At 43.4% G+C, this 25,271-nt stretch overlaps 1 protein-coding gene across 2 annotated transcripts in view; it reads right to left on the bottom strand.

The window, feature by feature from the left end:
• Positions 1 to 3,293: 3,293 nt before the first annotated feature.
• The window catches only part of LOC147692947 (contactin-4-like), a 697,785-nt gene continuing 675,807 nt past the window's right edge, over positions 3,294 to 25,271 (bottom strand). For both annotated transcript variants that reach the window (XM_086939200.1, XM_086939201.1), the window contains exon 22: positions 3,294 to 8,951. In XM_086939200.1, coding sequence (XP_086795326.1) covers positions 8,851 to 8,951 — 101 coding nt within the window. In that variant the 3' untranslated portion in view covers positions 3,294 to 8,850. The remainder of the gene's footprint in view (positions 8,952 to 25,271) is intronic.

Genomic DNA, 25,271 nt, shown 5'->3' with positions numbered 1-25,271 from the left:
AAGATTGTGGCTTGAGCTAGCACTGGCTGTAGTCAGTGTGTAATGGTAAGTAATCAGAACTGCCTCAGGGTAGATTAGTCTGGGCCCATGTGGCCGCAAGACTATATTGTATGAGTGTGGTGTTTTAGAAGATCTAAGCTTGTATATTGCTAATTCCCCATCCTTAGGTAGGAACACAGATACCTGTTGTAAATAGGTCCTAAGGAGGGAGGTGGTTACGTTTCGGCTGGGTTAGTGGTGTCTTGGTGAGCTGATTCTATCTGGACCGAAAATCCGGTCGTTACACCACCCTAAGTGACTTTTCATGGCCTTGTAAATATGGCTTCCTTTCATGCATTACTCTGCATGAAAGGGGCGTTCTCTGGGTGTTGCTGTGCCTGTTTCTACACAACATCCATGGAAACTGATGCATTTCCAAATTTACAAGGAATCGTAAACATGGGAATGCATCAGATTCCTACTCCTCCCAGGGTAGGAGTAGGAATGATGATGATGCAAGGATGCAGGAAGGATGATGCACGGCAGCGCAGCAGGAATGCTTGCTGTGCTGCTTTGCGTCAAAATATTGTAAATGAAGCCCTCTGTTTTGAATCCTAGATTGATATGTTAATTTGCGTATTCAAGATAAATTAGCTTTGCTTGCATTTCATAGACGATGTTAGGAGCTACTGCTGAGAAATAAGCACCCACTAAATTAAAAACATTGAACTTGATTTAAGGTCCAATTATTTAATGAGCCATAGACTAGGTAAAGATTAGACTTCCTGAAAGGTAAATTTCAAAATTACTGTCATAAAGCATGTGTTTTATTAAAAAATATGCATTTCTGTTTGAAATTCCAGTAGGCCAGTTGCAAATGTTTTCTATTCGATCCAATTAGACGGTATGGGGTTTTGGACCCAAATTATCTGGAATGGAGAAAACTCCATTTGTTTTCAGTTCTGTAATAGAGCAGTAGAATCAGCTGGTATTTTACACAACCAATAACACTCCCCTTATTTTACCACTGGTCATCTATAGTCCAATGACAAATAAATAAATATACTCAAGTTAGGCCCATTTGAAACTTTTTGTAAGTGTCTACTGCATTTTCCCCAGGGATTGAAATCCACATAAAAGAAAAGTAATTGGAGCTTTAACAGACTGGACCACAAGGCTTCCTTATTTGAGACAGGCTGGTCGTGTCACTGAATCGTTTAAATCCACTTGCGTTTACGAATAATGAAAAAATAAGCAAATTATTTCTAATGAAATTCATTCAGTGTAAATTTTGCTGATACTTAGTCATTAGTTGTTATGAATTATTTTGCTGATACATAATGATTACAGCTATTCTGAAAACAATTACTGATAGATATTAATTACAGCTACTCTGAAACATTTGCTGATGCATAATCATTAAAGCTACTCTGATAAAATGTTGCTGATAGACATTACAGCCTCTCTGAAAAATGTACTGCTACCAGTGCTTAATTTGAGCCTGTAGCTTCTGGTGCCTGGGACTGGAACTTAGGGGCATATTCACAAGAAAGTGGCAAAGTGTGTTGTTAAGCCAAGGAGGCTAAGTACACGCTTCGTCACTTTGGAAACGCAGGGCTGTACCATATTTGCTAAAATATGGTGCAGTCCTGTGTGTCCCCCTGTGCTGCCTAGTGCCAACGCAGGCACCCTTGCACCAAAGTGCAAGGGTGCCTGTGTTGAGGGGAAGATTGTTTAGGTGCAGGAAGGTCCCCGCTTCCCACACATAAACAATCTCTAAATGCTGTTTTGTAACTTGCAAATCGGCATTTTTTTTAATGATTGGAAGGAGCACCTTCCTGCACATAAACAATCATTGGCCTTTTGCTGTTTCCATGTGTGCAGAGAAATAAAGCATTTCTCCTCGTTTCACCTGTTTAAGACCAGGTTTTCTCTGGTCTTAATTTTGGTGCTGCCTCCTACTTACGCTGCTCTTGTAAACAGGGGGCAGCGTCAAAATCAATGGGTGCTGCGGTGGAACGTCCACCACAACACACAATGCCCGCCCCTTTCACGCTAAGTGTAGCATGAAAGGGGCATTATTTACAATGTAGCGCTGAGCCACGTTAAGTGGTTTAACCCCTCCCCTGCTGGTGACGGAACCTCTCCGTCACCAGCCACGGACGCGCTGTGCTGATGACGGAGCGGTTCCGTCACGGCCCGCTCGGCGTGCCTGCGCTGGACGTTCTGTTGAGCGGGCGGGGCTGTGACGGAACCGCTCCGTCATCAGCACAGCGCACCCGAGGCTCATGACGGAGTGGTTCCGTCAAGAGTACGGGAGCGCCGCGCATCCACCCCACCCCCATAGCGCTGCGGCGGAATTGCCGCCGCAGCGAAGGGGTTAATGCTGCCTTGTAAATAACGATTCAGAAAAGGGGGTTCAGAAAAGGGGGTGGTGATGGTGGGGGTGCCTTGTAAATAAGGCAAAGCTCCTATCGCCACTACAACGTCACTAAAAGTGACATTGTGGTGTTGATAGGGGCTTGTAAATATGCCCCTTAGTTGTCAACACCGGGACTTACGACAGCCTGCCACACGTGGCGCTGTCTGTCTAATTTAGAGATGAGGACACCAACAGTTGTTTATTCGTTCAATATACAGTTAAAAAAAGACTAACACTTGCTGCCCAAGCCATTCTTATAGCTTTGGGGGCCGAGAATAGTCTGACTCGTCACTCTTGTAGGGGGGTGATGGTTAGTAGTTATATTGGTACTGTCATTGGCAGCGCTGGCAGGGACAATAGGTTGTGTTAGCTCCAGAGGCCTCTTGACGAAACACTGCCACTTATTCTTTTTACAAATTAAGCACCGAGTCCTACCACAATCAAATTTTAATTGGGTCACGAGTTTACAGTCAGCCTAAAAAGTTGGCATTTCTTTTTGCGGGTTCTTGGTTCTCTTAATTGGTTATTATATCTGTAACGTGTTTTGGGTGTTTTTATCACACTCATACATTACAATTATTATAAGCCCCTTTTCTGTCAAAGACACAGGTCAAACAGTAGATTTCCACATCTGTGCAGTTTGTCTTCCCAGCATGACTCTTTGACCCACTGAATAATAAAATCCTGTAGGGTTTGCAAAATGACCATCAAATATGTAAATGACCTCCACGAAAGTGTATTTAATGCACATATATATTGGTTGCAGCTATCTGAAGACCTGTCTGGATTTTACTACTCGATGGATGAGAAGTGCAAAATTGTCGTTTTTCAGCAAACAAAAAGTCATCAACACTATTACATTTCCAAAGGATCAAGTAAGAAGTATGGTATATTTATATATATATTTATATATTTTATTTTTTACAAAGGACGGATATTTATTACAATACCGTTAAAAAAAATTACAGCAGCTAAGTCACCGATAATGAAAGTTCATTTACAGAGCAGGGAGGAAGACAGGGCAGAGAGCAAAGACATCGTGAGCTTCAAGCCGGCACCCGGCACGTTTGCGTTTCTGTTAATATTGGTACATTCGTATTTTTTTTAAATGAACTTTCGTGGGCGCTGCTTTCTGTAAACATCAGGAATCCTGAAGTTTGTGCATTTTTCTGACGTTTAGTTCGACGCTGTCTTTTTTTTTTGTAGAAATAAAAAGCCACTTCTCGAAGCCAAAGTAAAGACAGACATAGCCTGGAGGGCAGAGTTCGAGGAGACATGATGTACATGTTCAGTCCATAAGAAGGCCCAAGCTTTGTGTGGTTTGCAGTGCCTGTCCCATATTCTTTGTTCCGGTTGCTTCTCCATCTTTCGGTGTCTGCCTTTTTAGGGTCAGGGGTCAGGCAAAAGATTGGCGAGAGGAGAGAATTACAAAATAATACAATTCCACACGTCTCCCGGTGTTGCATTTGGCCACTCAATGACTCTCAAAACTGTGGTCCTCAGCTTCACACACATCTCTGTTGTGGACTCATCAACTTCCTGCGCTGGTTTACAGAATTTATTTTTAAAAAGCACATGCGCAAGCATACACTTTCCAATTTCCAGAATCAGAAAGCACTTTAGGGTGCTTCAATTTGCATGGCCTACAATGCACAAGTAATCATTCATTCAGTTCTACACATATACATTCTGGTTCTGGGATTGATTGGTGTGGCCTGCTCCATCATTGACTCACAGCTCATTTGGGTGTGGTCTAGAATGATGTCTCACCCTAGTCCCAACCTAAGGCCACCCGGAAAGTCGTGGAGTGTCCGTGTAGTGTCCGTGGAGGGTTGCATGTCAAAGTATCACAGTCAAAATATTCTCCAACCAAAAATACCACATTTTTCAACCTCATCTACCACTATGCCATCAAGGTGAGAAGTTACTATTCTTAACTCCACATCCAATTCCCTAGACTTGCCTTGCAATGCAGAGGTGAGGAAGATATGGGAGATAGAATATTTGTGTAGGCTGATATCACAACTAAGACCTAATGGTAGAACACCTTGTGGAGCTCAAATTGCTCTTAAGGTCACAAGTATAAGAATGTAGAGGAAAATCAAGGATATGTCTGCTCTCACCTGGCATGGAGCAACTTGAGAAGTGGAAAGTTGAAGTAAAACTTGCAAAGGATAACCAAGTTCTCTCCGGATCTGATAACAAAGTCTAAGATGTATCAAGTTTGAGATCTCCCCCTTTCACCTTCTACTTCTCAGGTTGCTGCATGTCAGGGGTGGGTACATTCATCCCTGATTTTCCCTTGCATTCTTATACTTGTGATTCTAGAAGCAACTTGAGCAAGAGATTCAGTGCTAGTTCTGCTCTGTGGGTGACAACCATAACTTACATTTGCAGAGATCCATTACCATTACTAGCCCAAACTACAGTCTTTCATGGTAATGTGCACTACCATGCATTACAACACACCCGATTGGGGCGGAAGACTCCAGATTATTTAAGACATAAAAAGTCTTTGCTCTAGCTGACTACCATCTAAAATTGTCTTAACTTCAATTTAAGTCAATTAGATATATACATTTCCCAATGTTTTTCAAAATCTTCCTCTTCTATGTTTCCACATGTTGACATGTATGTATTACCCACCATACTACAAAGGCAAGCACCCATGTTTTTGGTTAACAACCTTTTGAAAACTCTCTTTCTAGATCGATCCTTTAACATCATGAGTCTCTTTTGCGTATACCTGAAATCAAGTGGTTTTGGACATGGAGCAGAATGACTTTATTCTTAACCACGACTACGATGAATTAATTCCTGTTGGACTCACTTTCTATTTCTCAAACACTTTTTCATTTATTACCCCCTCCTGTAACATTTTGATCTTAGTACTAAAACCCACAGCAGCCATAATTAACCTCTTGTGTCTTGCCAAGTCTAAAATAGCCTTCAACTACAAGAAAATAAGACAATCATTTCAATTGGTCTTGAGATATGTGCAGTTAGCTTATCAAATGGTATGTGTCCGGAGAAATGAATGGAAATGCAGTGAAATGCAATGCTGCATCCTCTGGTGATAGATACACAACAGAGGAGGTGAACCCATTTTCAGTCGCTATAGAAATTTTCTATAGAAATGTGTTAGAGTTGCAAAAATAAATGCTAGTGAATAAAACCTTTGATAACGATGGTTTAAATATGGTGGGAGAGTAGGGTTCTCTTCCCCTTTTAGATAGTCCCTGATTGGGAGGGCAGGAGCTTGGGAAGCACGGGGACCCTATGAGGGAGCATCACTTGGAGGTAGGAGCTGACAACACTTTGGGCCATATTATCCTAGACGGGCGATACATTATCGCCGCTTTTATCGGCAGGAAACTGCTGATAAAGCGGCGATAATGGGCTTGATAATATGTTCTACGGAATTTCAATCGAAGTCCATGTTAGATGTGAAGACATCTAGCATGGGCTTCGATTGGAATTCCATTGAGCATATTATCAAGCTCATTATCGCCGCTTTATCAGCAGTTTCCTGCCGATAAAAGCGGCGATAATGTATCGCCCGTCCTTGATAATATGCCCCTTTATGACTATTTTCGGTACATGATCCGAGAGGATCGCTGGGAGCCTAAGGGATTGTATAGGCTATGGTGGTGTGTCATAACTCTAAAAGGAATGCAGAGAGAAGGTATAATTTGGAACTCAAAGGCTGCATTGACTGACTTCATCTGGAACTTCATGGCACTTTGGATTAGCAGAGCTCTGCTTAGCAGGTAGATCTTCTCATCCCCAGTCATGTTTTGTAACAGCCATTCAAGTATTGGCTCTCGGACTCTACTGCATCCATAGAAATGGGTTTAAGTTGGAGATGGAGGGCCAGATTTTCAAAGGAAAACTTGCACTTTATAGTAAGTTTACTGATTTTCGGTATTCATAGGCTACTTGCAGAGCTTATGTGTGCAGAGTTCTCCGCATCCAGAGAGTCCGCAGTTGGGGTGAAGAACTCTGCACACAAGCATAGGAGGTGCGGAGTCGTAAAACTCTGTACGTAGTTTGTGAATTGCGTTTTATACTATTTTTCGTAGTACTACAAAATGTACTACAAAGTGCAGTTTGGAAATCTGGCCCGGAGTTTGAGAATCAGGCCTGAAGTGCCAGCATTATTATCCACACTGAAAACTGCACTCTGTAAAAACTGTTTGCAGCTGCACTCTCATCACAAGATAATCACTCCTACTGGATAGCATTTCAAAATCTCTTGCCTTGACCTATCTAACAGCCCTGAAACGGTAAACATCCTTTACAACGTAACTGGTACAACACGGTACCGTTACGACGCAGCTTTAACAACGAAAGTCGTTACAACGACTTTCGCTGGAGGGCGCTCTAGGATAGGGGATAGTTTAATTTACTATCCAACACTTTCCCTACTATCCACGGGGACTGGTGTTGGAATAGTAAATTAAACTATTCACTATCAGCGCCCCTCCAACGCAAGTCGTTGTAACGACTTGCGTTGTTAAAACTGCGTCGTAAAGGGACGCGTTGTAATGGTACGCGTTGTACCATCATACATCCCCCTGAAACATATCCCTGTAAGAGAGTGACCATTCTAAAATTAACTCTGTGCAAACAAATTGAAACTTTCAGGAAACAGAAAGAAGAATGTTTGTAACTTAGGTAGTTGAGAGACATTTTGATGTGCTAGATGGCTATTTTTAAAGCCGGATATGTTGAACCGAGAAGATGGCATTTTACAAAGCAGAGACTGTAAGGTTGGACTGCAAATTTCTAGGCCACTTGTGATTGAGTTCCTTACACTGAAATTAGTTTGGAATCACAAGATGTCACCTTTGTCAATTTGAAAATATACAGATGTGCAATACATGTATGCACTAAACTTGCATTGTGAACTGTATGTTGACACTTGTTATCCATTTATACAATGACCAATAAAACAAATCAAGGGTTTATCAACTCATGTTCTCGATGGCTGCACTCCACAGAGGTTTAGGATAGCCACTTTCTGTGGGGGTGATTTTCATTTAGATTCATTATTTATAAATGTAACTCCGGTCGATATCCTCATAAACCCTCATCGTCCAATGAGGACCAAAGATTGATTTCCCTGGAATAAATTACAATTGCCAATGACAGTAGAACATTTCAGGCTTCATGAAATCCTCTGATACAATTGCCATTCGAAATGTTGCAATAAATACCGCAGGTGTGTGCAAGGACATGAAATAACCACAAGTGACCTCTTCAACAAATATCTGGACTTGTGTAGAACTGACAACATGCCCACTCTTCCAGTTGTTTAATTTGTATAGACATAAACCCAACTCCTATACAGGCAGAAATAGTGTCTCCCAAAAGTGTGCGCACAGACGGCAGCTATCAGTGGTTACTATGTTCTGATGTTCATTGTCTTGTTTGACAAATGAGTGGATGACAACAAATGCATCATTTTTTTAGTTCACGTGAACCTGAATCTTAAAACCAAGCACTGGAATGCTTTTTAACTTATTGAAAATATTTAGTCTATCAAAGCCATCTTCATTTTATGCTCAATTATAATTTCTCTTACTTGTGGGTTAAAGGTATTGGGATCTCCTTCCAATATTTTCCTGTAGAATAAAATGCTGACCAAATACATTTTTAGACCCTGAAGATTTACCTTAGAGACATCCCTGGGAACAAATAACCCATGTTCCTGACACAACCAAGCAATACAGAACACCGCACAGCCATTAATAACCATTTCATAGTCCTCTCTAGTTCCTTTGGAACATAAAACCTCTACTGGAAACATTTCCAACTGTATATATATATATCCACATATAGAATCTGTCTGTTTATATATATTTCATGATAATTTTTTGCACGCAGCATTTTACAGCAGAGAAAAAAAAGAATATCTACATCATATGTTAACTTTAAAAAATTCTATAAAACACTAAATCTATAATAAAAAATATGCATACAAGGACTTTTGTAAACGGCTTTGGTAACATCGTCTAAGGGATGTCTTCTTTTATCAGTGCATTTGTAGAGTTGCCTCCAGGGGAAACGTTCAACAAATCTCTAGGTACATTGAGGAAGTCTTGTGTAATGCAATTGCAGAAAAAAGTGCCGGATATCCTTTTCAAGGTTTCAGTTACGGCAATGCTTTAAAGGGACAGGTACGGTCAAAGTCGTAGACGGCATTTCGCGACAAGGCTGCTTTACTTTTAATAGGACACTGTCTGCCTTTCTCAGATGGAAGAAATAAGTATATGCACTTATTTTTTTCAATTCAAGCACTGAGTCAAAGGATGTACTTGGACAATGAGACCACTTGGGAATCTTCTGAACAACTAGCTAAACGTTGCTTTAGATATCGATTGTGTAGTCTGTAACTCATTTTTTTGCAGTTTTTCCCATTTTTCTTCTGTGTAAAATAACTGTTGTCATAAACTGGATCTGGCTGTGAGGGAGATCATTATGGTGCTGATTGCGGAGAGCGTACAGGCGCTAGAGGTGGAGGCTCCGGATCCTCGGGCATAGGCATCTGAAATAGTGAAAGAACAAGTGAGGTCAAATTGTGGCATGCGCATATACATTACGCGTAAATTTTATTTGTATTCCTTTGGATATATTTGTGTAGCAATGACACTTAAGATTGGTTAAGCATTTGCAGCAGTTACCTACCATCTTTTGATATTTATAAAGGCAGGCTACTACCAATATTAGAGGGACTTTGAAGTCAGAGTTTGCTGCTATGTTTCGGTACAGGCCTGCTTTTTCATTAAAGGACTTTTGCAGGTGAGATTTGGAGAATGCAGCTGAGGTTGGGAATTATTGAAATTAATTGCAATGACATACATAAACCATATAACATAGCATAAAATAACACAACAGATCTCCTATCTATTTTACATTAAAGAACAGGTCCCACAACTCTTTGGACACTCATGTATATGTTATGTGATTTAGGGTCTTTGTACAGTTCAGATGCTCCAACATGTATCTAACACTGGTGGCCCTTAGATTCAGCCCCAAGTGTGGCTGACAGGCTTTTGCTCACCTAATTTTCTGCTAAGGGTATAAATGAAAATGATACTTAGCAATCAATATATGTTTCTATGCACAAGATATAGCCTATATAGACTCTGTCATACCCAGTTCAAACAATGGGGTAACCCTGTGTCCCTCAGAACCTGGGTAATATAGACGTTTCAAGAAAAAGCGGTTCTGTAGGGTAGACCTATTATACTAGTGAAAAAGTGACAAAATGCGCAATATATACAATATCAACAGGGTATTATATTTAAAATTATTTCTGTAGGAGAGGCCAGAGTTCTATTTGAAACCACAGTTTCATCCTTGTTGTGGAAACCGGGTCATTCTGGACCTAAAGATTACATCGCCGTTTTGACCCTTCTGTGCCGCACATGGTGGTCACGGCGGGTTGCAAACGTTCATTGACGTTTGCAACCGATGGCCGAGACTCTGTTCCGCTCATTGTTACCAGATTGACCGCGACATGTAAACCATTGAGCTACATTGCACCAGACTAAATCATACTGATCCATTGTGCGATTGTACTTCAGGCATAGAACCCCCATGCCTGACAGGACAGTGCACATATAATCCCCGCTTCTCCGTCTTGATAAAGACCCGCCGTGACCACCAACGGGGGCACAGAAGGGTCAAAACCTCAACGTAATCTTTAGGTCCAGAATGACCCGGTTTCCACAACAAGGATGAAACATGTGGAGAGAGCACACAAAGGGGAGATGGTCATTACTGCCCCCTGCGCAGTTACGTCGCCAGTGTTGGAAGTTCTGAAGGAAACAGGACACAGCTGGTAAGATAAATACTCGTTTATTGACCATCCACTCTCCTCACTAGAGAACACCCCAACATTCTACAGGGAGCTTCAGGATGGGAGAACCCAACAGGGGTCAGGGAGCAGGGGTGGACGGAATGTACCAACAGGGCTAGTTGTAACACAGTGGTTTCAAATAGAACTCTGGCCTCTCCTACAGAAATAATTTTAAATATAATACCCTGTTGATATTGTATATATTGCACACTTTGTCACTTTTTCACTATGCCCAAATGTCACTAAACAGTATTTTGTACATGATTCGTTTTCACTTGATACAAAAAAAATAGCTCATAACGGAATGAAGTAATTCTGATAAAGATTGAGCACAGACTTAAAGAATACTAGTTCTGTTTTTTCTCCTTGTGTGTGTTGAGAGCATAATTTTTGTATTTCAAGTATTGTACTTTGAAGTAATAATAGGTCTACCCGACAGAACCGCTTTTTCTTGAAACCTCTGTCATGCCCAGACATCACTGGCCAGATATTCAGGGCATAGGAAGAATAACAGAAGTGTCATTTACATGGCAGAAGGTGAATTTAATAACTGAAGGAAAGGATCAATTGAGTGGAAATTTGCTTCGCTATGTGGACAATAGTGGGATTCAAAGTTCGACAAAGGACGTTCACCAATACTTCTTTTTATTCGCCTAGAAACTGATGTCCACAGAAAGAGAGCAATGCTTATGAAAAACAAAACTTTTTCAATCGACCCACCCTAAATGTCAAAATGTGCTTAAATACAAGGTTTCCAGCACCATAAGTGAGATTCAAAGTTAAATATCATAACTTTTATCTAAAAAATTGCCTTATGTCAGCCATCGTGGGATATTCTAAGTCTATCATAAGAGGCTTTTTGTGTATTAAAGCTGTGCTAAGGAAGTTCACACTGTGCCTATATGATTTCATGGTGTTGATGAATTGAGGAACATGAACATTGATGCCAAGTTGGGTTGTCATCAAGACATGATTCAGTGGGTTCAATTGGGCACAAAATGGCCTCTGTTCTTGGGTGTCCAGGTTGATATATACATATTTTTTCAAACATATTTTTATTGACATTTGATGTAATAGCTGCTAGGCAAACAACGTTTCAGCATTGCACAGGACCCAATTTAGAGTACAGCATAGTATATTAACCCCTTCACTGCAGCGGCTATTCCGCTGCAGTGCTAAGGGGGCCGGGCGGAAATGCGGCGGGCGCATGCTGGTGACGGAACCGCTCCGTCACCAGCGTCGGTTGCGCTGTGTTTATGACTGAGCGGTTCCATCATGGACCCACCCGCTCAATAGAACGCTCAGCGCAGGCGCGGAATTCGCGCCGCGCAGGAGCGTCGGGCGGGCCATGACGGAACCGCTCCGTCATCAGCACAGCGCCACCGCAGCTGATGACGGAGCGGTTCCGTCATCAGCAGGGGAGGGGTTAATAGGAGGCGCATCCAGGCCAGATCGTATTACTCCAAACAGGTTATACAAGTAAACCCGTGTACGGTGTAATAGCAATAATCTGTGCCCCCAAAAAAGGTTGTGTCAGTTCAACACACTACTTAACCATATGTAGTTTATGACTTTCAAGAATATGTAACCCAGCTTGAGAAGGAGCCTTTGGGGAAATGCCACCTGTTTGGTGCACAACAAAAAACAACTACTAAGTAACTTATGCAGGGGGGTCTAAATTGTGCAATAATCTAAAAAATAATCTGGGGTATTCTGCATATATGGGGGGGAGAGGATCCTGGTCTCTCCCTACTGAGCCAATAGCCAATGTGCTATGTCCTCCATATCCTGGGCAGCATGAGGGAGACTATGTGGGAGAGTATCACCCATTCCCCGTTCAGTTGCACCAATGCTGCAGCTCCCTACTCCAGTATACTCTTTGCTCTCAAATTACTCCACTGGGGTCATCACTCATACTAGGTTCCCCAACAAAAGTACTGCACTCCTCGCCTGACTGGTCCCCATGTCCACTCCCCCCCTAGCCACTACAAGCTTGTTCAGGGTGTTCCCAGGCCTAGGGGGCCTTCCTCCTATGCCCCGCTATGGGGCGCCGTCTGAGCCTCTTTGACTCTTCTCCAACCAAGACTCGTCCCTCGGCTCCCACCCACTAAGTCACATCTCATTTCCAGGCTCCCATCACGGGCCCGCCGAATGACTTCCAGGCTTTTGCTATACTCCTCTTAGCCAGGACCAGGCAAGATCGAAAACCTGTTTCCCACCTTCCGTTTGTGTGGTCGGGGAAAAAGCCCAGCAGACAAACTTCGACTGTGGAGTCAAGTGTACGCCCTAGTGTTGCACAACCGCCAATACTTCGTCCCAGAACTGGAGCAATGTGGTACAGGCCCAGGTCATGTGTACAAAATCAACGTCGCTATAGTTACACCTCGGGTACCTACGTCCTTCGCCACCACAGGTGACTCTGAGTCTACGGGGTGTTAAGTAGTTCATGTGTACGTAATTAAACTGCGTATATTTCGGTGCGCAGGAGGATATTAATGCACTTATTAACTGCACACTCTGCAACACCATCACTTAAGAGATGCTGTTGGAAGAGACCAGTGAGATGCACCAGATTTAAACTTAGGCACACTTGTACCACTCACTCCCTTATTTTATGTCCCCAGAGGATAAGGTCATAGTTTCATTATAGGCAGACCAAGGGATAAAAGAAAAACACCACAGATTTTTCATCAACGTACCTTGCCAAGTATGTTTTTTTCTGAATGTTTGGTGTGCGTGCTCACAAAATAATGCAAAACATAGCATATATGTACTTAAAATTGTAAACACCTACTTTTGCAGTGTTAAATTGCATTGTGTAAGATGACTACTTGCAGAAATATCACTAAATACAGGCCGAAGATTTCCAGCTTGGAAGAGGTGCAGTGCCTTGACGTCAGTGGCAGCTTGTAATATCATACATGGATGAATAGTAGGGTGGGCACACACCCATCCACTCACAAGTGCCCACACACATGCTCAAACCCACCCATCCACTTGCACACTCACTCCCTCCCATCCATTCACTAGGGTTCACACATACAACCACTATTAATAACTACATACACACGCACACACCCATTCACTGATCACATGCAAACACACATACATTCATACATATACAATTCCATCTACTATCCATTAACCATTTACCAGACTGTGGGAGTGGCAGCAGGTCCAGTGGGTGACTGGGGGATACGAACAAAGGCCACGGACGTTGCTGGAGGCTTTGGGTAGTGAAGTGACACACGGGACATCCCACCACCTCCTGACCATGTCATGGGCCAGCCAATCAAAGGAGAACCTTCACTAACTATTCACAGCGTGGGGTGGGGTGGGGTCAGTGAGAGTTGTGGAGCCCACTTCACTCTGTTCCGAGGCGGTATTGATTTGCCGTCAGCCCTGGGCCCTTCAGGGCTTAAACCTGAGGCGCCAAGGCCTGACTCAATTGACGATGCTCCCCCTGATCATGAGGGGGAGGACCTCACATGGATTTACCATGCTGCTGAGATCACTTCCATAGGAGCTATGAGATCTTCAGCCAGGCAAAGTTTGGCTCAGGTGGCCAGGAGCCTTCACATTAGGTCATGTAAAGTACTTGGCTGCCTGACCCTGGCATGTTGAGTGTCTGTCAGAATCGTCTTTGCTCAGTCTGACACTGATCATGCTTTGCAAAAGGAAGGGAGGAAGAGTCATGGTGACCACAATGATGGGCCACATCTGCTTGATATCACCTTTCAAGCAGATAAACCGCTGTACTTTGTTAAAAACTGAGTTAGATGAAACACATCTGCGCTTCATTACTAAAGTAAGCAACGCGTCTGAGTCCATCTTTCATAAAGGGGCTCATTAAAAACGTGGAATGCTACTTATCCTTTGTGTTCACTTACACTGTGAGTAGATTTCTGATTCTCTGTAGTCATAAACATCTACATGCATGTGCATGGCAATAAATGCTTCAGGACAGCCCCAAACCTGCGCAAATCTAGGACAGAGCCCAATCGACATGCCAATGTCAGATCACGATGAAGCAACAATCCATCTCTGCTCTCTGGACCCAGCTTCCGCTGCCATCACGATTTGTGCCTTTTCCCTTAAGCAGCACTCTGCTAGGCTAAATTTGACTATATAAATACCACATACATACATACACCATACATACAATTCATAAATGTCCAAAGAGTCCCATAAATGTTCCAGCTCATTCATGGAAGGTGCATTACCACATTTTGCACTTTGAATATTTTTTTCCAACATGACACAATTTCCCAGGTTTAAGAGCCACACAAACTTTGCTGAATGAGACTCCTATGTTGTATTTTAACTCTAGAGTAGAACGCCTCTCCTGTGTATGCCTAAATAGGAAAGAAGAAACTGACTGAACTCTGCTTTTTTAGAGTCAAATCAGAAACTACCATTAGGGCCACTGGAATTATATGATTCTTGTCATTTTCTGCATAAGTATGGACTTATGGCATTTGCCGCATAACCCATCTTGTTCTGCATAATTTGCAGATTTAAGCAAAAAAATATCTTTCTAGCTTAAACAGATGAAAAGGTATTAAAAACAATAACACGTGTTGCCACGCATCGGAAGTCCCTTTGCAAAGGTTGACTCTTCTTTTTGTCTGATTGCCTTATATGGGTGTTAAATTGATATTAATGAGGTGAAAACTTTGCGTATACATTGTTAACGTGCAAAAATGTCAAAACCTTGAAATATCACTGCTTCAAAATGTGCTGAATTATGCTGCATAATTTGCCATTTCTTGCCACATAATTTAGTCAACCTGCCACATTATTGTGTCCTCCCCTGCTGCATAATTTCAGTGGTACAAAAGTGGGTGGTGAAAAAGGGGGTGGTGATGGACGGAGCATCTGAATCAATCAAACACTCACACCCAGTCAACAGATCTGGGTTTAATCCATCACCGTTCTTTAGCCCACTCTGCCACCCCAGGTCAGACATGGCTATATGCAAATCAGTCTGACCCTGTGCCTCATGGGAACAGTCCAGCCCGAACTGCCAAGCATAATTTCAGTGGCCCTGACTATCATCTACCTGATCTCAAAGCTGGGTTATTTGGATACACAACCAAGAGGCATGCACTCTGGGGGCAGTCGGTGACATTTATTCACTCTAATTTGAAAACTATGCCAACATGGACTTATTTCATTTGAGAACGTCTTGTCTCCCAAAATGTAAAGCTTCCTTAAACGTTGCGTTTGTGACTCTGTTGCCTTTCATTTATGGCCATCTGGTGAGCCTGCAGCAACAACAAGGTGATGGAAGGAATACTTGAATGTATCTCATCTGCTGGCAATCGCTCAGACTGCATCTGAATCCATCGTTTTTCACCCACAATGTCACCTCAGTTTGGGCCCAGCCATATGCAAATCAGCCTTGACCATGCGCCAGTTGGAACAGTCCAGCCCGAACTGCCAAGCCAGGTCCTCCTCCCCGACCTGGAATGCAAGCAACCTAGGACCAGTTTCCGTCTGATAAGGGCTCATTAACCAGCTGTAGCTTCATTCAAGTGGCACAGTGAGAATGTTATATCAACATTCCAACATTGTATGTGAGCATCAAGACCACAGTTACGTGAAAGGACCATCTTCTGTGACAATTTCTGCTACGCAGTGGGATGGACCAGAGGTTTTCTGTCACAAGCTTAGTTTCTGACATTCTTCTTTATTCACTGTTAGCAGACTCCAATGAATATGCATTCAGCAGATCCATTTGAGTGTTTATGCATGTTGAAGGGGGATGTGCAGCTTCTGTTCTCTTAGAATTGAGGATACCTAAACAGTACAGGCAACAGAGACCTAAGCTCTCCTCTGAGTGAGTGGCCTGTGTGGTTTAGTAAATCCAAGGTAATGCAAGGCTGTGCACTTCACTGTCTTGTTTACCGTGCAGCAGGGAGACATTCCGTGGGTGAAGTGTGGGTGTTCCAATGTACCCACCCATTGACTTTAGTGCATTCCCAGACTTCCAAAGAGTTGTAGACCTGGGAATACATCAAAATGGTATGCCTTCCAGACATAGCTGTAACAGGGAGAAATAACAGGGACAAAATTCTTTCTCTCTCCTCGTTACTTACTTTACCTATGTGTGATGCATTCAGCATCACACATAGAAAAAGGAAAATGCCTATGAGTATTGTTTGTATGTACCATTTGATCTATACTATGCTGGGTTATGCATACTTGAATTAACTTATAATATTTAAAATGGTAATAAAAATCTTTTAAACAGTAAATATCCCCCACCACAAAAGCCACCCTGTACATGACTACAGACTTTCTTTCTCATTTAACTACGAATAGCTCTATTGAAGGAGTCTATCCAAGGCTCGAAACTACTAGGAAAATGTGTGTATGTATTTTTGGGCGACTCTATAGACTATCAATAACATGCTCTTAGGTCGTTGTTCGTGCATGTCTTATACCACTTTATCTATACTATGTTGGTTAATGCATCCTTGAACAATCGTGATATTGTAAATGCCAATAAAAATCTTTGGAACTGTAAAGCTAAAAAAAGGATTTTTTTTGTGCGGGAAGGTGTTTCTTGCTGCCCGAAAACAATCCTGCCCATACTGGGCAGAACAGTGCACCAGCGCAAGGAGGCACCAGAAATGCGCCATATCAATGTAAATATGGTGAATATCTGATGGCTCCCTTTCACGCAGCGCGTTGTGTGAAATCTAAGTAAATCTACCCCCTTGGTTTCTCAAAGCAGCTCTGTGTTTGTGGGGAAACTGGGGAGACTGGGCCAAATTTGATTTCACCCTATGCTTTATTTGAGCAAAGGGCAAGGCCCACCCTGGCACCAGAATACGGCTAAAGCAGAAATTATGTACTTCTGGAAAAAAAAATGTACTCCAGGGTTTTGATTCTAAAAGAGCCTAGTAAATAAATCAGGTGAATCCAGTTAAAAATCTAACAAACAGACGCTTTGCACTGTGCACAAGACACTCTTTGCACTTTCATGCGCAGACGCTTTGCACTGTGCACAAGACACATTTCTACTCTTTGCACTTTCATGCGCAGGGTGACTGAGCTGGGACATGTCTGCCAGATATCCTTCAGCAGGGTCGGATTGGCAAGGCGGGCATTCGGGAATGGGCCGAAGGGCCGGTGCCTCAGTGCCCTCTGTGGGCCGTTTTTTTTCTCCCCTGTCCCAGTCCACAGAGAGTGGACTAGGAAAGGGGAGAAAAAAAACGGCCCACAGAGTGCACGGAGACAGAGACTGAGAACATGAAAGCAGCCTCGCTGTGCGGCCAGACAGCGATTGTCAGCTGTGGCCTCTCCTTCACCCCTACCCTGCAATCAAGCTGAGGCTGGGCTGGGGAGGGGTGATTGTTTGCAATAATCAGCCTCCCTGGGGGCCAGGTGTTTCTCAGGCCTTTGAGCCATTTTCACCTCGGCCCCCTGGCGCCCATGCAGCCCAGAAACGGTGTTAGTCTTAGCACCTCGCCCACAGTCCTTCACATTCAGGGCATAGTGGGCGAGGAAGAATGGGTCTTGCTGTGGGGGCCTGGTGATGTTTGGAATTTTTTTGTTTTATTTATTTATTTATGCGATTTTATATAGCGCGGACTTTACCCGAAGGTGTCAGAGCGCTTCACACTAGGAACAGCAATAATACATGAGGAGAAAATTATAAGTGGACAAATTACAAAAGCAAACGTTAAGTTACATGAATCAAAAGTGACAATAGTGAGCAACCAAAATACAAGAGGAGCAAACAATACATGACAGGAGGAAAAAGAGATATGTGTGCAGGTTACAAAAGCGTACAAAGTACAAGTAGAGGTATAATACTGCAATTAATGGCAGACACTCCAGCACAAGAACAAACGTTACGTAGGCAATGGTGGCACTTGTGCCAGTATCTAAAGCAAACAAAAGTGAGAGGTAGCAAACCGTGTGTTACAAGAGAAAAGTGACTTGTGTACGTTACAAAAGGGTACCATCCACAGGTACAAGGGTAATACTACAGTAAATGGTAAATACTCAAACTGCCAGAACACACTGGGAAGGCACTTCCCATGCACCAGCTTCACTTCAGCCGCCCCCCTGGCTACCTGGCTACATTGGATGACCCAGAAAGCTGTGTTTTTTGCTCCCCTGCCAGGACATTTTCCCAAGGCCTGGAGGGTTGATTAATTTACTAATTGCAGGGGCCTTACCTCTGTTCATGTGCTACTGAGCTGAAGGTCTGGGGAGGGCTGAGTAGGTTAGTAATAGCAGGGGCTTTGCTGCTTTTCAGGTGCTCCTGTGCTGGAGGGCTGGAATAATTTTGTGACAAAAAGGGGCCTTGCTATTTTTTTTAGTTGCTGAGCATGTAGGCCATTGTCACCTTGGCCCTGTGTCGTGTGCAAGAACAATATTCTCCCACTTTCATTCCTTGTCTGTGCAAATTGTGTTTCATGAAAGGGCACGCCCCTTGAATGTGGGCCACGCCCCTTAAATATGGGCCACGCCTCTTGAATGTGGGCCACTTTTTTCGTCAGTGCCCGGGCCGAATTGTGATCCCAATCCGACCCTGTCCTTCAGTGCTAAGCCTGTCCAGCATGCTAATAGAAAAAAAGCCAGCCATGATATAAATATAAATGACTGTACTACTTTCAATAAAAAAAGCGTTAATAAATAAATAAATAAAAGAAGAAAATAAAAATCCTATATTCGTAGAGTCCAATGTTCTGACTTCTCATGCACTTCTCCCATCTTCCCCGCATCACTTTCAAGACTATTTTAAGCTTCTTTTTAATTTCCTCGATGGTTTCTCGGTTCTGCTGTGATGTTTCTGATATTACTCCTAACGTATCCGCATTTCCCGCCAGATTATTCATCTGTAGAGTGCTGCGCAGACAGGGACTGCCTCAGATCTGCCACGCGTCACATTAGCTCGGTTCATTAAACCTCGTTGCTTTTTTTCCAGGACGCACCCATCGTGCAACGCGGCGCGAGAGCGGAGCAGTCGTTATTTCTCACTCAGGTGCCTTCCCCGGGGGCGCGCTATTTCTTTTCTCATTATGCGCCGTCTTTGCATTTCTCGCACCTTGTCATGTTGATGTCATCTGCGAATGTCTCCGTGTGTTCATTTTAGATGAGAAATGCACGAGCTGAGCCCTCGGCGGGACCATTGAACCGGATACAGGCCTGTCACCACAGCACCAGTCTGGCTGCTTATAATAACAGCTGGGACTTGGAAGCCAGAGGGGACTTCTTGCACGAGGCACAGACGAATGGCTGCTTAAACACTGCATTTAAATGTATAGCATACTTTAACTCCTTTGCATGGAACGTGCTAAACAATCCAGAGTTGTTTAGTGCTTGGTGCCAAGTGCTTATATAATGAAACAGAGCAAGTCAGCAACTTATATATTTTTTTTATAGTTTGGGGCAGATTTACAAGCCCCCTGCGCCTATATGCGCCACCATTGCGTCACTTTTTGTGACGCAACGGCGGCGCAAACAATGCACCTTATTTACAACGTGACGCATCTAGGGAGATGCATCGTGTTGTAAAGCCTTGCTTCACATTGTACCTGCGTCAGGTATAATATATGCAGGGGGGCATTCCTACGCAGGAAAGCCACGTAAAAGGGACGCCGTGAAATCTACAAGATTTCACTGCGTCACTTTTAGGACGCCACTGCGTCAAAACCTTATACCTGCTTGAAGCAGGCATAAGGAGTGATGCAGTGTAGTGGGAATAGGCCACAAAATGCATTGCTGGAGTTGTGCTTGCGACAAGACTGCAGAAATGCGTGACTTTTGCCCCAACAGATTCGTCAGAATTTCTGACGCATCAGTCAATCCTTCCTCCATGGTGTGCCGTATTGTAAATGCGGCGCATCCATGGTGGCGCAAGAAATTGTTAGGGTGGCGCAAGGAAAGTGATGCATCTCTATAGATGCGTCACTTTATTGTAAGTCTGCCCCTTTGTTTATAGTTTTTGTAAGGTGCCAGTGCAACCAAAGGATGTTTCAAAGCACTCACTGTAAAAGGGTGGGGAGGGACGCTTTAACCCCTTGCATGCTCGTGACGGAACCATTCCGTCACGAGCCACGGTGGTGCTGTGCTGGTGACGGAATGGTTCCGTCACGGCCCGGCCGCCGCGCCTGCGCGGCGCTGATTCTGCGCCTGCGCTGAAGGTTCTATTAGGCGGGCAGGGCCGTGACGGAACCATTCCGTCACAAGCACAGCGCCACCATGGCTCGTGACGGAGTGGTTCCATCACGAGCATGGTGGCGCCGCGCGGCCCCCCTCCCCCCTAGCGCTGCGGCAGAATTACCTCCGCAGCCAAGGGGTTAAACGAGCAGGTACTGTCAGGTCCTGAGCAGAGGTGTAGCAAGGGTGCCATAGGACCTAAGTAAAGTAAGGTAAATTGGGCCCCATGCCCTGGTTTTGTAGAAAGACACAGCCAGCAAGTGGAGTGAAGAGGCTCTATCAGATCCCTGGGCCAGCCCCACTGCAGCTGCTGCCCTATGAGAGCTATGCAAATGAGTACATGGATGCACTGACATTGGCTTCCTGGATTAATGCATTGAACTTGGCTTACAGGTCCTATTTCATACAGCTTTGTTTAACCTAATTTGATTGGCCCAATTGAAGGGTAATGGCAAAAATATTGGTCCTCATTTACAAGAGAATGGCGCAGTGCAGTGCTGCAAGCACTTTGGCAGTGCTGTGTCATTCTAAAAGTGCAGGAATGCACAGTATTTATTTACAAGAATACAAGGCTTTCCTGTACTGAGCCCTGCGCCCGCACTAAAAAAGCAGCCTAGTGCCAACACAGGCACCCTTAGCCATGTTGCAAGGGTGCCTGTGTTGCGGGGGTGATTGATTTTGTGCAGGAAAGGACATCTTTCTGCACAAAAGCAATCAATGGAGGCGATTTCCTCCTTTTTCAGAATGCGCACACATAGAAAGAGGAAAAAAAAACTAGTAGAAATAAGATTATTTCTCCTCGTTGCGTTAGAATCTGATGCATTCCCAGGTTTACGATTTCTCATAAATCTAGGAATGCTCCAGATTCCATGAGTGTTACATGGGAACACCCACAGCAACACCCATGGAACGCCCCTTTCACACAGTGTTATGCGTGAAAGGTGCACATATTTACAAAGGCATGAACAGCCATGTAAAGTGGCTTTGCGTGGCCTTGTAAATATGCTGTGGCACTTTGCACCAAAGAAGCATCAAAAAAGTGATGCTCCGGAGGCGCAAACGTGCTGCTAGAGGCCTCGTAAATGAGGCCATCATGTCTTAGAGGGCTACCATTGGGTGGAGCAGAAGCCAGTGAGTGTCTCCCTGATTGTGTCTGGTGCACAAAATGTGTGAATATGGACACACGTGAATGTAGCGCCTCACTTTCTTGCTGGAAGGAAAGCGGGGTAGATGTAAGGAAAGATGTGTTGGAGTGAGGTTGCTATGAGACATATGAATGTGTGTCCTGTGGTGATGGGCACCTATATTGATAAAGAACCTGGAATTTCCTTTTTAAAACAGCATGGAACCACAAACTTCAGAGTAGGACACCATTGGATATTCTTGTCCATTCTCTAGCATGGTACCTGTCCATACATAAATGATCTCTAAAATGAAAGCAGGAATGGATTGTATTCAGCTAAGATGAGGGAAGCCTGGGGTTGCCTATGGGTGCCTCATAGAGGAGATTTCTTAAGCCCTCACCTTTGGTTACACAGTATGTTTTGATGATTTTAATAATTTTAGTGGTGCTGGACAAATGGGACTGGCCCCACAAAAGCAACTTAAAACAAAGCCCCTTTGTAAGAGCAGCCTCATAAGGCTGTATATAGACTTGCAAGAGAAGCGACTCTTCTAACATGTAGAATAAAAGCAGGGGAAGTCTTGTAGCCAATAATAAACATATATAATTGTGTGTAATCGCCATCAATCAACTAGAACATTAGACCATGACATGGAATGATGAATAAAGCTGTCAGGAAGATATGATATCTATTGTTGCAGACAGTCATCTCTATCAAGCACTATGCACAAGGATGGGCATGGGGGTGATGCTCACATTAAGCTGTTAAAGTGATTTCCATAATAGCTCGCAGAGAGTGAAGAGTGACAGAATGACAGGAGGAATTATAGGTCTGTCATAGGAAGGAAGAAACAATGCAAATGATTCTTGACATTAATGATTGGGAAAAAATGCTGGTTCAAGTGTTCTAAATGAGTTAAGACTGAGACCTCCGTCTACATCACCCGTGATGTCTTCACTCTATAACTTTCAGAAAACCAATGCATCCACCAATGGATTTTGACGCATTGGCAGATATACTCAGGTCAGTAAACATGGAATTGAAACAAAATGGTGCACCTCCCAGACCCAGGGGGAACAAGGAGGAATATCTTTATTTCTCCTCGCTATTCCCTTTTTCTAAGTGTGATGGAAAATGCATCACACATACAACAAAGAAAAACACTTTTAAGAATTGTTTTTGTGCAGGAAGATACTCTTACAATTAAACAATCCTGCATGGAACGCAGGCACCCTTGCAGCTAGGTGCATGGGTGCCTGCATTGGCGCTAGGCTGCATACAGTGAAGGAGCAGAAGTGCGCAGCATCTTAGGTGCATTTCTGCTCTCTCCGTTTCATGCAACGTAGCATGCCAACTTTGCTTGCTACCTTGAGTTGCATGAAACCTTAGTAAATCTGCCCCTTAGTTTTACTCGTTGAAACATTGAAACCTGGTTAAAATTGATTCTGTAGACTTAAACAGCCTGATTCATGTACGGGCCGTTTTGCGTGTCCCTAATAGCGAATCATAGCGATTCGCTATTGAGGACACGCAAAACGGCATTCATGTAGGAATTGCTACTTAAATAGCGATTCCTACATGTTCTTTATTTGCGAGTAGCAATTTGCTACTCGCAAATACTCCCCATTCATTCCTATGGGCCAAGAGGCCTATTGGAATGATTGGGGATTTGCGAGTAGCAATTTGCTACTCGCAACTGAGATAGCGATTTTAAGGGTGACAGGGGTGTCCAAAGGACGCCCTGTAGCACCCCTAAAATGCACTTTTGGACAGGTGTTGCGCACACACATGTCCAAAGGACATGTGTGTGTGCTACATGCAACTTTGAAAAATGCTTTTAAAAGCATTTTTCTGAGTTTATGCTATTTACCGACAGGTCTGACCTGTCGGTAAATAGCGGCCCCAAAAGTCCACAATCGCTATTTTGTTGTGTGTCATGAATAGCATTTAAGGAATCTCTATTAGAGATTCCTTAAACGCCATTCCACGCAAATATGCGAATTCTTAAATAGCGATTTTTGCATTTGGTATCATGAATACCAAATGCAAAAATTGCGCTCGCAAAGGGCCAGATTCTGAGAATCTGGCCCTTTGCGAGTGCAATTTAGCTACATGAATCAGGCTGAAAATGCACAAATACAGTCACACACAAGAGTGCAAATGCACACTCACAGGCAGGTGCACACAAACATGCACAAACACACACACACGTGATCCAGTGGAGCATGCAATGAGCTCAAATGATATCACAGGAAGAGATGATGGTTTCTTAACTTCTTACAATGCTACCTGCTTATGGGTTTATGAGGTCCTGTGATGATGTTAACAGTCTGGAGATGGCTACTTACACTGTGGGATCTTCTGGTGTCATAAATGTATCTTCAGCCGCCATTAATTTAGCTCTTGAGATTGTGAGATTGACAGGTAAAATCATGATGGAGTGGGATTGTATAAGGTTGCTGTTTAGCTGGCAAGGCCATAGACCTTTTTGATAGACTCATGGTGAAGGTGGCCAGCTGAGACATTAAATTGTCTTATGGTCTCATGAGGTGGACAGTTGAGTCGCCAGCTCAGATGATAATGTCATGGATTTGATTGTAGAGGACATGAGATTTATGATATTATGCTCTCGAATGGTGGGTTCGAATGATTATATTATTGATGTAATCATCTTGGTTGATTGGTACATGGAATTGCTCAGTACGTGTATGAGGTTTAAAAAACATTTTCAGAGTTTTATATAGCGTGATCTTGACCCAAAGGTATCCGGTATCAGAGCGCTTTACATGAGCACCAGTTATGTTACACAAGGACACATTCATTTTTGTTAGGCATGGGGAGATTAAATGATTTTCCCAGAGTCACAGTATGTTGAGCGTCATTGCTGAGACTCTAACTCAATTCCCCAGATTTGAGATTGACCACCTTAGCCCGTTAGGCCACTTTGTACATGTATGAGTTTTATTTCATAATTTAGCTCATGTGGGCATGAGGTTGTTTGATGATAACATATGGATTGCACTGACAGGTGACTAGATAAAGATATCATGCCTTTATCCAATTATTTAATTATGTTCTTTGTTAATAATGCAAGATGGTCTGATGTTGTCATGAGGTTGTCTGCTAAGATCAAGAGGTCTGACATTGTTTTGTATTTTGAATATTTAAATTTGTGAATTACAGAAATGTGGCATTATGTTGCAAGATATGTACTGCTGTCAGTTGGCTGGTTGGTGTCATGAATGTTTTCTATTTTAGCTAGGGAATTAAACGTTTGTTCAGTTATTAGTTTGACAGTTTTAGGTAATGGGCTTTTGATTGTATTAAAAGGTTGGCTGATAGGGTACTTGTTGTTAAACCCACACAAATTTGATCTGATTGCACTTGTTGAATATGAGGTTGCTTGATGGTATCATGGTATGACTCTTCCACTGGTGGGACGTGTTTGGGAGCGCTTCCACCACATCACTACAACATCAACTACCTACAGCTCACCTCATCCCCTGCGCTGGGGGCCTCGTGGCTGGTGGCCTGCACAGTGGTGAACGGAAGCCCAGGTCCTGAGGAGATTGATACCAGCAGCTACACCGAGGAGCCCAAATTCCAGGCTAGAGTTGAGGTTTACCAGGAACACCTATTGAAGCGGAGTGCTGGCTCGGTCGGTCGTACAGCTCGCTGCCAATTCTTGCCCGAGCGT

Source organism: Lissotriton vulgaris, chromosome 9, assembly GCF_964263255.1.
Source record: "Lissotriton vulgaris chromosome 9, aLisVul1.2, whole genome shotgun sequence".
In the NCBI taxonomy this organism is placed as follows: domain Eukaryota; kingdom Metazoa; phylum Chordata; class Amphibia; order Caudata; family Salamandridae; genus Lissotriton; species Lissotriton vulgaris.
This window is presented reverse-complemented; position numbering and strand designations above follow the sequence as displayed.